The sequence below is a fragment of the Vulpes vulpes genome, chromosome 5 (assembly GCF_048418805.1).
Source record: "Vulpes vulpes isolate BD-2025 chromosome 5, VulVul3, whole genome shotgun sequence".
Classification (NCBI taxonomy): domain Eukaryota; kingdom Metazoa; phylum Chordata; class Mammalia; order Carnivora; family Canidae; genus Vulpes; species Vulpes vulpes.
Genome location: NC_132784.1, coordinates 84249987 through 84264368, shown reverse-complemented (window position 1 = coordinate 84264368; position 14382 = coordinate 84249987). Strand labels below are relative to the sequence as shown.

General features: G+C 39.7%; 1 protein-coding gene across 2 annotated transcripts in view; it reads right to left on the bottom strand.

Moving 5' to 3' along the window:
* TRIM44 (tripartite motif containing 44) overlaps positions 1 to 14382 on the bottom strand; it is a 109467-nt gene that overhangs the window by 78926 nt on the left and 16159 nt on the right. For both annotated transcript variants that reach the window (XM_026012854.2, XM_072759124.1), the window contains exon 2: positions 9883 to 9960. In XM_026012854.2, coding sequence (XP_025868639.2) covers positions 9883 to 9960 — 78 coding nt within the window. The remainder of the gene's footprint in view (positions 1 to 9882; positions 9961 to 14382) is intronic.

The following is a 14382-nucleotide window of genomic DNA, read 5'->3' as shown; positions in this document are numbered from 1 at the left end:
TTAGTTGGCATCATTAGCTTTAGACAAGTTATTCTTAAACCCTTTAAATCCTTGCTTCGTCATCTGTAAAACGGAAATTATGTCTAGCTAATCAGGTTGAACTAGGAGCTATCAAAAGAATCTATTTTGCTGGCCACAAAAGTAAACAGAAGCCATTCAACAAAGGAGAGTCATCAACTAAATCACTGGGTTGAATGGACATTCTTTACACAGCTACAGATGATGGATTTTGACGTTTGGCTAAATGCAGTCAGGAGAGATGGGATTCTCAAAATTTACCTTATATATACACATATGAGCATCTACATATAGATCTGAGGTAGACCGAGAGTTGTGCTCTGTAACTTTGGCCTTAAGTTATCAAGGAAAACATCTTTTTCCTTGAGCAGACCTGAGTCTTACTTCCTAGCTAAATGAGAGGCTGGACTAACAGGAAAAGGGCAAGAATGGAGACAGGAGAGAAGGAGGCCCTTAAATAAAAGTCTGGGTGGTTTTTATCACTATTATCACAGTAAAGTTTTATATCTAGGCACCCAGGCTCCTAAATTAAATGTCAAATACAATCCTGCACTGGCAACATGAAGCGTGGCTGCTTTAGGGAAGTCATGACAGCTCCACTCCCCTCTCCATGTTGGTCATGTAATAAGCCCTTCAAGCTTTGGCAGAGAGTATATTATCAAGTCTCCTGTCAGTGCACACAGGAGCTGGAGCAGGGGGAGAAGGACATCACAATGTGTTAATTTTATTAAGCCATTTAAAGTCAATCCCTTTGCTTTCTAACAATGCTCTAGCCCACCAGGCAGTTCAGAAACCATGTCTATCCTAGTTTCAAAATGCCTAGAGCTGATTTGTACAGTATTTCAATTAAGAGCTCTGGTGGCCCAATAGAAAGAGAATGGCCAAAGGGTAAAGCTGCAGGAGAAGCAGGAAGGAGAAGTAGGAAGAGAACAAGAATCTCAGTGATGTTTAAAGTGGGGACATATCTCCTAATGTGTCTCTTAAACGTGACACTTAATTTCTTTTGTGACTCTTAATTTATTTTTCTTCTAATTTGGCACCAGGCAATTTTGCTAACTAGAGAGTCTGCTTCCATAACAATAAACATAATTGCTTCTATGCATTGATTTATTGTTTTTATTGGGAATATATGGACACACAGCTGCAAACTCCCAAGGCAGATATAATTTGCCTCAACTTGAATGGGCAATGGAGCTATGCTGAACTAACTCTGGGCGAGGCGAGCCACACAAAGCCCAGAGTCGGCTAGCCAACCAGGCAGCAACACCAAGGGGCTCCAACTCTGGAGATTTAACTCAATTGATCTGCATGCCATTATCACTCAAAAGAAGTGGCAGTGGTCCTTTAAAGTGACACCTTTAAAGTGAACCTGTGCTGTTAATAACTGGCATTATTATGCCTCTCCCTGCCTCTCCCTGACAGAGGCTAACATCAGGTTTCTGCTCCTCATCCCCCTCTAGAAGAAAGGGGAAAGCCTAGTCACTGATGAATGGAATTGCTGGGTCATATGACAACTCTATGTTTAACCTTTTGAGGAACTTTAAGTGAAGGGCTAACAAAAGTCATTATTTAAAAAAAAAAGATTTTATTTATTTATTCATGAGAGACACAGACAGAGAGGCAAAGACACAAGCAGAGAGAGAAGCAGGCTCCCTGCAGGGAGCCCTATGTGGGACTTGATCCTGGGACTCAGGGGTCATGCCCTCAGCCAAAGGCAGGTGCTCATGCTCAACTGCTGAGCCACCCAGGCGTCCCAACAAAAGGGATTCTGATGGAAATTCTCTCACCTCCTCTCCGCAACTTTATTGAGATATAATCCCCATTTCATACAATTCACCCATTTAAAATGTACAATTCAGTGGTTTTTAGGAGATTCACAAAGTTGCACAATCAACCCAGGGTCAGTTTGAACATTTTCATCACATCAAAAGAAATTCTGTGACCCTAAGCAGTCACTCCCACCCCATTTCTCCATCTCCCTCAGCCCCAGGGAAAGAGTCTGTCTCCTAGCTCTAGAAATCTGCTCTATTCTGGACATGCCACACAGATGGAATCACTCAGTATTCGGTCTTCTGGGAAGGGCCTCTTTCAGTGAGCATTTCTGAGGGCTTGCCTTATTGCAGTATATATCGACACTGCACTTCCTTCCTGCCACATACTGTCCTGCTGTACAAATACACCAGATTTTTCTTACCCGGTCATCTGCTGGGCTGCTTCCACAGTCTGGGTAGTATGAATAATGCTGCTATGAATACCGGGGTGCAGTCTTTGTGTGGACATATGTTTTCATTTCTCTTGAGTACGTACCCAAGAATGGAATTGCTGGGTTATATGGCAACTCTATGTTTAACCTTCTGAGGAACTGCCACACTGTTTTCCAAAGTGACTATACCACTTCCAATTTTTCCACATCCTCACCAAATGGAAAACTTCTCTTTATTGGGAAAACTGCAGAACTGTAGTTCTAAAAACCATCAATCTGCTCAGACTCTGCTATTACTGCTTGGGTGACCTCGAGCAGGAACGCTTACACTTCTGGCACCTCAGCTTCCTCTACTGGAAAGCGGGGTATTAGAGACAGCCTCAGACTTCCCACTGAGCCCTACACATATTCATTTAGTCTCATCATGTGAGACGCTGATTGGGGGAAGGTGCCATCAAACGAACAGCTTGGGGCTGACTGCATGATTGTGTGTCTGACTTTGCATTAACTCAGTTTCCACTGTATCTGAATCATCTTAGACTGTGATTGGCATGGCATGTCTTGCGAAAACAAACAAACTTCATTGGATGTGCTTATGCTATTAGGAAGAAAATAGAAATGCCATATTGGGTAAAACTTCCATTTGGTAATAACAGCAGACTGGCCTTCAGGATTTTAGTTTTCCAAGTTGCAGTTCAAAGACTGAGGTGGATTCAAATGATAAAAGTGTTTGCAAGGGATGGGTCAGTGAAAAAAGCAAGATACAAACTATGTATGCATGTGTATACACACACAAATACATACAGTTATCTAATTGTAAATATACTTAAACACACATAGAATAATAGAGAGAAAATAGGAATTCTCCATCTGAAAAGTAAAGCACCAGAATATTAACCAGTTTTCTCATAGGTATGTCTTAAAGTGTGATATATTGACCATTTGCATCAGAATCATCCAGGCTATATATTTAAAAAGCAGTCTCAGAACTACCAAATTGACGTTCTGGGTGAGGCTCAAGAATCTGCATTTAAAAACAGAGGTACTTGTGTGGACGGAACTAGAAGGTATTATGCTAAGTGAAATAAGGCAGAGAAAGACAATTATATGATTTCACTCATATGTAGAATTTAAGAAACAAAACAGAGGATCATAGGGGAAAGGAGAGAGAAAAATAAAATAAGATAAAATCAGAGGGGGAGACAAACCATAAGAGACTCTTAATCACAGGAAACAGAGTTGCTGGAGGGGTGGGGGTGGGGGGAAAGGGGTAACTGGGTAATGGACATTAAAGAAGGTAACATGATGTAATGAACACTGGGTGTTATATAAAATTGATGAATCACCGAACTCTACCTCTGAAACTAGTAATACACTATATGTTAATAATTGAATTTAAATAAAATTAAATTAAAAGAAAACAGGTACTCAAAGTTTATGAACTGCAGGTAGATTTTTTTTTCATGTATATATATATATAAGTGTTCCTTGGTTGGAAAGTTACTAGGATTATTGACCTATTTCTACACTTTTCATAAGGAAGGACATATATATATATATATATATATATATATATATATATATATATGTCTGTTTTTCCCACAATTTTCTACAGACAGCATGTATTACTTTTATAATTGGAGGGACGGGGACAAAGGGAAGTTGTTTCATTTTGTTTTGATGAAGGCAGGGGGATGGTGAAGGAGAGCAAAGAGCTTGTTTCTCCTCTTTCTACTGCCCAATGTCTACAGAGGGTTGAAAAAGGGCCCCACTTGCTCCCCAGTGGATTCCATGCCTCGGAGCCTAGCTCAGGCCTGAAACAGCACAAGTATTTTCCCATTTGGTGTCCTCCATCACTAATGGGAAACTACTGAAGCACCAGCCTCAGTTCTTCATTTAGCCAGTGCTAAATGTTCTGGGCTGTCACAGCTCCTTTGGCATCTCCCCATGTTTTCTGTTGGAAAAGGCCATCCTCCAGTCCTGAACCCTGGGGGTGTGGACTGCAGTGTCCAGTAAAGGCAGGTAGAAGAATGTGAGGGAAATATAGTCAGTGAAGAGTCAAACTCCTAAGGATGACAGCACACATATCTATATTTACTCATCTATGGGTTCCATAATTGTGCATTGGAGAAGAACAAGGAGTATGACAAATGTAAAGTCCTAATCCTGTCACTTACTAGCAAGCTCTTTAATCCCTCTAAGTCTTGGATTGTTCCTCCATAAAACAGTACAAATAATAGTTCTTTTCATAGGGTTATTGTAATAGATCATGCATATCTATTACTATTACATCACCTAATACCTAGGCTTGAGGGTACAGAAAGAAAACAAAATAGTATGCATGCCCTTTAAGATTACTACTTACAAATTCCTTATGAAAAGTGTAGAAATAGGTCAATAATTCTAGTAACTTTCCAACCAAGGAACACTTTTGAATGAATCAACTTGATAACTGAGGCAGCTCAAGACTTTGCTTCAGTTGGCTACATAAACACTGCCCGAGTGAATGCTTCTGTCTTGGGCCAGAGCAAGGACCAGCATGAGGCCTGACCTGACCCTGGTGAATAAGAGAACACTAACAACAAGAATTCAAGTTAGGTTTTGCTTATATGCATTACTCTTTGTACATGCAAAACCTATCATTTTCTAAATGAGTCTTTTTAAAAAATTTTATTATTTTAAAGATTTTTTTGAAGACTTTATTTTATTTGAGAATGAGAGAGAGAGAGAGCGCGCATGCGCGTGTGCCCAAGCAGGGGAAGGGGCAGAGGGAGAAGCGGACTCCTCACTGAGCGGGGAGCCTGAGACATGGGGCTTACTCCCAGAAACTTGGGATCATGACCTGAACTGAAGGTAGACACTTATCTAAGCCACCCAGGCGCCCCAAAACCTATCATTTTAACAAGAGTCTGATTAGCAGAGGATAGTGAAGGACTGGGCTATGTTCCATGTCACTGATATTAGCTACTAAAATGGACTGTAAAGTTCTCTTGCAATTATAAAATGCTATATAAATACTAAATGAAAATAAAATAAGACAACAATTCCCAGATTTACTTTCATGCTGCTAGACAATTCTTTGGTTTAATACTTTAGTAAGAACACCATTAAGAGATTGCAAAAAATACAGAAAACCTGATAGGTTTTAAGCAGTGTTAGTACGGTTAGAGCCCATGTTTAATCTGAGAGAATAATGGGAGCCACTTGGCTTGAGTTTAATGCACTTTTCTTGAGAATTACTTCTTGTAAGATAAGTATAATTTCATGATACACAACTGTAGTTTGCTTTTAAAGATTTTATTTATTTATTCATGAGAGACACAGAGAGAGAGGCAGAGACACAGGCAGAGGGAGAAGCAGGCTCCATGCAGGGAGCCTGACATGGAACTCAATCCCGGGACTCCAGGATCACGCCCTGAGCCAAACGCAGACACTAAACTGCTGAGCCACCCAGGGATCCCCACAACTGTGTTTTTAACTGTTTGTTTCAAGCACACCAGCCATAGGAAACAAGGAACAGTGCATGTTAGATGGAAAGAAAAGCAATCAATACTAATAGAGAGAGTGGCTGTTATTAACTACATAGTAAGACGTTAGCCAGATTGAGTTTAGCATGTTGTGCTTTTGGTTCAATGCTTTCTGAGAGGCTGGGCAGGGGGAAGAAAATCAATGTGTTTTCTGAGCTTCAGTTTCCTCTGGGTATTCTATGAAAGATAACTGCATAGTCACTTCACAGGAGAGCTGTAAAAAACTCAGAATGCCTTTAATTTCTTAAAAATCCAGGTATGGACGTAGACATGCGCGCGCGCGCACACACACACACACCTGTTTAACTCTACATCTTTTCATTTCCCTACAGTTTAGCATAAATAATAAGAAATGTATAGACAAAAACTGTGCTTTGTGCAATAAATGTTTCCAAAAAGTATGACTGTAAAAAATATGTTTGCAAACTGGATCATATCAAACACATTGGGATGCCTTATTATTTAAGACTACTTTCGGGTGCCTGGATGGCTCAGTTGGTTAAGTGTCCTGCCTTTGGCTCAGGTCATGATTCTAGGCTCCTGGGATGGAGCCCCGCCATCAGGCTCTCTGCTCAGCAGGAAGCCTGCGTCTCCCTCTGCCTCTGCCTCCTGCTCTGCCTACTTCTGCTCTCTCTGTCAAATAAATAAATAAAATCTTAAAAAAAAAAAAAAAGACTTTCACTTAAACTGGAAATTGTTTGTTATTAAAAAATACTCTCTCCGTTATGTACAAAGTTCTAGAACCCTGGAGATATGGATCCTATAAACCAGGGCCCACTATAGCAACACGCATACAGGCAACTTAATCTGGTTGCCTTATTTCCCAACCACCACCGGCTCTGATTCTTGTCCTCAGGCTCACCCTTAGTAGCTGGGATTTTGTGTCTCCTACTGTTCCTCTGGTGTTAGAACTCAGCCCACTCCTGTCCCATGGCATGAGTCTTGATTGTCCTCATAAATCCTAACCAGTACTCTCCCTCTTTCAGGCCTCGCTGTTTCTCTGCTGGACATGGCACTTTACAGGAACCCTGTCCTCTCAAACAGCCTCAGGCTACCTCCCTTTCTTCTCTCCTACTCCTTTGCTACCTCAGCTCAAATTTATTTGTTTTCTAAGCCTGGATTTTTATGGATCTCTTGCCCTTTTTTTTTTTTTTTTTTTTAAAGCTAAAATCACTTGGACTTATTTACAAGGGCTCTTCTGGCCATTTACTAAAAGGAATGAAAAAAAAATCAAAATAAGAGGGAAGGAAAATCACCAGGGTCAGCATGGCCTCTAGTCACCCCAGAACCACTGAATCAGCAACTGTGGGGATGTGCCCAGCACTCTGTAGTTTATAAGTTCTCTAGGTGATTTTTACGAACATTAAGGTTAAGAACCACTAGTCTGAAAGAAAAAAGGCATCTGACAAATATTTTGGACAAAGTGTGGCTTCTCATTAAGAAGAATTAAGTCTACATTATTGACACAGAAGAATGTCCAAGATATTCTGTGTAATAAAACCACAGGTACAGTATAATTCTTGTAAAAATTCTTAGAAGTATATTTCCACATGGAAAAATGTCTAGAAGGTTAAATATCAAACTTTAATAGTCGTTAGCTTGGGGAAAATATATTTGACTTTTCCTTCATGGATAGCTGTATTTTTTAATCTTTAAGCATATATTATTTTATAATTTTTAAAAATGGTTAATCTGGTCCACACTCCTCTCTGACAAAACTCAGAGGTAAAAATTAACTCAGTCCCCAACAGATTTCAGTGTCTGGACTAATGAAGCTTTGTGATGCTTTAGGGAATTCTAGAAGAAGTGAGGCAGAGATGGTGCTCAGTGCTCCATGACTCAAATCAGTGCTTCTATGAAAAGCTCCTGTGCCAGGAAACGACAGGTCATAAAGCCTGAAAGATTCTGCCTTTCTTAAATAGGCCAACATAAAAAAGGGATGGTGGGGTTCTGAGGGAAAGCAGAACAGACTAAAAACTTCTCTTGGGAGACAACTATTTATTTGTTTCAAAAATTATATATATAGTGTCCCATTTTCCACCACCCTCTCTCCCTGTTTGTGATTGGCAGTCATTCTGCAATTACATTGGTCCTTCTTCAAGCTGGCTCCATGTTTAAACAGTATATGCATATGGCAGACCAGAAAAGGGCCTGAAAATAAAGTAGAATGGTGGAAATAATCCAGGACAAGATAAAGAGAAGATAAAAGAGGTGAGTGTGAATGTATATATCTGAGATCAAGTCTAGTCCGAACAAACATCCTTTAGCTCATGATGCATCATGGGAAAATCCTGAGGCTTCCATGAGTTGTTCTCAAGGGACCATTCAATTATTTCACCTCTGGCAAGTTTCCTATTAGAAGCACTCCATGCATTCATAAAGGACCCCAAAGCACTTTACCTGTATTATCATCATTCACAGAAGCCACTCAGTGTAATCTGTATACATCCTCTTGCTCTTCACTGCCTACAAGCATGTGGGTGTGGCAGAAACAGAAAATACAGTTGTCTCCTTCAGGATAGCTGTTGCCCCAGAAACCAGAAAAACTCAGTAAAAAAACAAAAACAAACAAAAAACTTTCAACAATCCTTATTAATTACTTCATCTTCACTAAAGGAAAACTACTTATACCAGGGGGCTTTCTACTTGGAGCTAAGAAAATTGATAAAGGTTACCACAATTGTTTTTCTATCAAGATATTCTCTGTCTCTGCTGCCCTAAATACACCAGAAGACTAGAGATATTACCAACCTCCCAATACTTTCAAAGCTATATGGAGAGAAAGATATTTTGTAGATTGGAGACTGTAGCCACCTTTTGAAAAGCCTGTTATTGTCTGTGGCTCTGCCTAATAGTGCTTCAGATCAGAAAATCAGGGTACAAGGTGATTAGATGGTAGAAAGGAGATGAACCTCAGTACTTGGTTTGCAGCATGACATAAAAGAAAGAGCACAGGCAATGGAGTCAATTTGGATCCCAGCTCTAAATTATACTAGATTTGGGGCAAATAACCCTACCTCTCTAAGCCTCAGTGTCCTTATCAATAAAATGGGAATAAGCTACTTTACCAAGTTGTTGCAAAAATCACAAGTACATAAGAGCAAAGGGGAGAAAGAAGTTAGTGTTTAATGGGCAGAGTTTCAGTTTAGAATGACTAAAGTTCTGGAAATGGAATGGTGGTGGGAATGGTTGGACAAAAATGTGAATAGTTAATGCCACTAAACTATATACTGAAAAATAGTTAAAGTGGTAAATTTCATTATGTGTATTTTACCACATTTTGTTTAAATGATAATATAAGGCTCCTAGCACAGTGTCCTGGCTCTCTCAGTGGGTACTCAAGAAATGCTAGTCTTTTCCCCATATGAAGAACTCTTAAATTTAAAAAAAAAAAAATCTTCAAAATAAGAAGGGGGGGCATAGAAAAAGTCAAACAAAATTGTGCTCCTATCCCTATTTATTTTCGAGAGGCTTTGACTTTCAGGCAGAGCCAGTTGGCACCAATACCAAGTAGTGCCACAGTAAGTCTCTGGGTAGGAGAAGGGAGGCTGTGTTAGTCATAATCCCTCAGGCATGTTCAGTTCCCAGTCCACCCCCACCCTGGTAATGGAGTCTCCCAGAATATCAATCTTCTAGCTCTCAACATCTTGCAAAGAAAACTGGGAAGCTGAAACCATTTCCCAGACCAGACTCCAGGTCATGAGGATAAAAGCATTTGCAGTGGCAGCTGGTTCCTGTAAGTAAGAGAGAGACAAGACACTAGTGCTGAACACCAACTGGATGGGTCTGGAGCCTGTTCCAGTCTCCAGCATTAAGCTGATCAGTACCTTAGATGACTTTGGCTGGGTTTAATGGACACAGAGGACAGTTATCTCAAAGGCCTGTTAAAGGAAGATTAAAAATGCAATTCAGGGAAAACAATTAATGGTTATATGTTGTAAGTCATAAAATAGAGAAGGGAAAAAACAGATGACTTATCTCTAGGCATATTAGAACACTGCTTCTGATAGGCAGGCTTAATTAGATCTCAGTGCAATGCTCAGATAGATGATCATTAACATCCCTAGAACTTAGCTCAAGGAGAAAGATGTAATTGGAGTACCAATCCCCAATCAATTCCAAAACAATACGTACTTTTGGATCTGAGCTCTTGAACTTTAACCTTTCCACCAACTCTATCATAGCCGCCTTCAGTCCACCAGAGTCTTTGCTCTAAAAGAAAGAAAAGTAAGGGGTCATTAGAAAGCATTTTGTTGCTCTCTCAAACACAGACAGTGTATTTCATGGGACAATGAAATGGAAAACAATTTTTTCTTATTAGCCAAGAAAACCAGATGAATAAGGAAAGCTTGCATTGCCCCTCTTCCTCTCTCTACTGGACAAAGAGGGTTGGGATATAAATTGCCCAGTGACCTGAGAGAATTATTGGAATGAAAATTAAATGCAATTTGTACAGGCTGACTCACTGTTTCATCTTCAACTGTGCCAATGTTCATTGAGGGCTGAGGCTCTGAAAAAGAGATTTTGATCTAGGATGTCCATTTTATGACATAGTGATTTTTATTTTGAACTTCTACATACCAAATACAGAAATATGCAGTATTAAATATTCTTACAGAAATAAAAACAAAGAAAATGCTTCAAGATTTAATTGGAAATGATATTACAGTAGGATGTAATATCATCCATTCTTGAGTACCCTATATCCCAGTACAGTAGGATGGTTGAATACAGGTTTTTGAGTCAGACATAAAAAGTTTCAAATTTGGGGTCTGCCATAACTAGTTGATGAATCTCGGGTAAATTACTGACTTTCTCAAAACCTCATGCCCCTTCTATAAAATGTGGATAATAAGTAGGGTTATTTTGAGGCTTAACTGGAACAGTGTCAAGGCATTGCCCAATATGTGGCACCTTGTAAGTGCTCAATAAATGCCTATTATTATTACTGCACTGTAACAATTTAGAGTAGCACAGTCCAAGAAAAATGTAAACCACAAATGCAAGCCATGTATACAGTTTTAAGTGTTCTAATGGCCACAAAAATAAAGTGAAATTAATTCTAATAGATTGTACTTAACTCAGTGTATCCAATATATTATCACTACAACATGATTTCAACGAGATAGTTGATACATTTTTTCATACTAAGTCTTTGAAATCTAGTGTGTATTTCACATACACAGCCCAATTTAACTTAAATCACATTTCAAGTCCTCCAAAAATATATAGAGCTAGTAATTACTGTATCGTCAACAAAGATTTAGGGAATAGACTCTAGAGCCACACAGCCTGGATTCAAGTCCCAACTCTATCACTAGTTGTGTGACCTTAGGAAAGTCATTTAGTCTCTCTATGCTTTTATTTCTTTATGTGTAATATGAAGCTAATAACACTACTTACTTCATAAGGTTATAGTAAAATTAAATGAACTAACAATATACGTTATGGTGCTCAGAAAAGATCCTGGAACATGGTAAATGTAACAGATTCATTAGACATTTTTATTATTGTCTATCTGCCTCATGACGCTTTAAACTCCTTAAGGGTAAGAACTATGGCTTCTATCTCTGTATTTGTGCCCAGCATAAAGAAGGGTTTGAAATAGTCTGTTGAACAAATATACAATCTTAAGACATAAATGACCTAGGGATCCCTGGGTAGCTCAGTGATTGAGCGTCTGCCTTCACCCCAGGTCATGACCCCGGGGTCCTGGGATGGAGTCCCACATCGGGCTCCCAGTGGGGAGCCTGCTTCTCCCTCTGCCTATGTCTCTGCCTCTCTCTCTGTGTCTCTCATGAATAAATAAAATAAAATCTTAAAAAAAAAGACATGAATGACCTAATTACAATACACATGTGTAGCACACTCCAAAATCACATAAATTAGTTTATTCTCTTATCTCAACTCCTGTGTGGACTCACTACCCACATCTTATCAGCGATGAAAAGGAAGTATGAGGAAGTAAAATGACTGTCATTTTATGGAGGAATGGATAATCAAGAGGTACAATATCAACAAACACCACAAATATGTTACTCAAAATTGGTCTCAAAATCAGTAATATTTTCCAAATTTGCAGAACCAATTTCAACTCCTCTAAAACAGGAAATTATTACTAAGACCAGTTTATGTATATTAAAATAGACTACAGGCTCAGTCTTATTTTCTAAGTCCTTTTTTCTCCCAAATCTATTCAGTAAAAGCTTGGTATAAAATGACTAGGCTGGTAGCTGCTTCAGATGTGTCTCCATACACAGTGTAGTGACATTCCCACTCTAGCTGGGGTTGGGTTCTAAATAATATTCTTAATAATTTGTAGTTTCAAAATGATGGTTTACAAGTCTTCAAATTTCATCACCAATTTAAATCTTTAATCTCTGTGATCTCACCGCAGACAGCTGGGAAAAGGAATCCAGAGGTCACATACCAGAGAGTGGGTGAGACCCGAAGTACCTAAAAAAGGGTTAAGTTTGCCAGACACAATCCTGCTTTTATGAGATGATCAGACAATAAAGCCTGTCTGGTGATATCATTTCTGTAACCTGCTTCTCATTGGCTGAACAAGCAGGTCACTTGTCCCTGGAAAGCTCTCTTCCCCCACATCCCAGCTGCCAGCGCCCATTTTAAGCTCTTCAGCAAGAGCCCTGATAGATTTTGACATCCCCCCTGGCTCTAGAAAAAAGAAAGGAATGCACCAAAACTGTGCCTTAAAACATTCGGAAAAGAAATAGAACAATGAAGGCATCCCTCAGAAGCAGACAGCACGTTTGCAGGCAGATGTGCCTTGTGTGGAGAGATAAGGGAACCCTTAGCCTTTTTTTCATAAAAATACAGTGTGTCAGCAGAATCCTCCCTCCTTTTCACCAAGCATCAGCAGCAATGCCGACCCAGGGGAGAGACAGAGGGAGATGCACTGATATTCTCCCTCCAGGAAATTCACCCATCCTCCCCCCCCACACACACACCCTCTGAGAATTATTCTCGAAGATTAACTGGGGTCTATAGTGAGTCAGCTATAGTCAGTTTCTAAATAGGTAGTGAAGAAAACATTTCCTAATGGCTTCTTTTTTTACCCATAAAATAAGCAAATGGTCAGAAAGGAGAGGCTTCACTGGGCAGACCTGCCTCCCATGCTGCAGGCTGAGGCAAAAGTACAAGTGGAAGACCGTGGCCTCAGATTCACTTCCCTTCTTTCCCCACACACCAATCCCTTCCTGCACCTCAAGAAGCCTTGTACACAGATGTTCAAGCTAGTCCATCCAAACTCTGGGTGTACTAAGCAGTCACCCTTGGCCACATCTGGGACCTAGTAATGTACACCAGCAGGGGTAGGGTCCAATGGCTTGATCCATCTTTGGGAGGACAGACTCAGAAAGAAGCTCTGCAGGCCTCCAAAGCAGGTTCAAGACATTCTGTCAGGTAATTCTTGGATCCTGGGTGCTTGGAGAGTTGTTAAGGAGGGGATGGGCATGGCCCTCTAAAGCATGCAGCATATAGGGTTAGGGGCGCAGGGTTATCCAGGTCTAAGGTGGTATCTGAGTTTGAGTGTCCCCAGAGCATACGGTAGTATCATGTTTTAGTTAATTATCTGTTTTCAAAGGGCAGTCATCAGTCAAAAGGTAACCAGGATAGGAAATTACACCTTCCCACTTCCCTAGTGTGGTAGAACAGAACAACTGCCTCTGAAACCTGTGTTCTAATTGAGAGGTAGACCACGATAGTAACAAAGGGTGGGATAATTCTAACCTTGTAGACATTTGGTTCCATAAATGTCCAGATTCTACTGTGTCAGCCCTTGTGGCCAGCATTATGAGTAGCAAAGTTAGAGTCTCCTGATATTGCTCTTCTCCATCTCGATCCCACCCAATACCTTCCAAGAACACAGGAGTTCAATGGAACAGATCTTGTTTACACAACTCTTTCTTGCCCTGAAAGAGTGTAAAATAAAAAGAGACAAGTGGTATGTTATGACACCTACCTCTCAGAGTTTGACTAATCTGTGAAAATGTAGCCTGCTTCACAAAAGCCAACTCCTAGGGATGAGTCATAACAAAGCCAAAGAAAGGACAAAATATCTTACACCTGAAGTTGTTCTTTATTCTCCAAAGCACTTTTATATGTTCTTTCATTGGCATCTCACAATAAACCTAAAAACTAGTGTATTCACATTTCACAGCTGAGAAAATGGCTCATGGAAATCAAACAAGGAAACTAAAAATCACAGGGCTCATATACTCTGTCAGTGGCATTTCACAATAGCACAGTAACTAAGAGGTGGTGTATTCTCACTTTACAATGGCCAAAAACGGTTCTGTGGAAGTCAAATGATGCCCCCCAATCACAATGCTAGCAGCAAAACCAGGATTAGAATGATTCAAATGAAAAAGATTATAATATATACAACAGAAGTGACTGGTGTCAAAAATACATAAGAGAATACAAAAGAAATTCTTTTAAATAAGAAAAAGTCAAATAAGCCCAAAAGAAATCCAAACAAAGGATATGAACATAACAGAAATGTAGAATGGCTAATAAACATACGAAAAGACGTAAAAGATGCTCAAATTTACTAGCAATTAATATATTTCTTATCCATTATATTGAAAAAAGTGTTCTGATTGATATCAAATG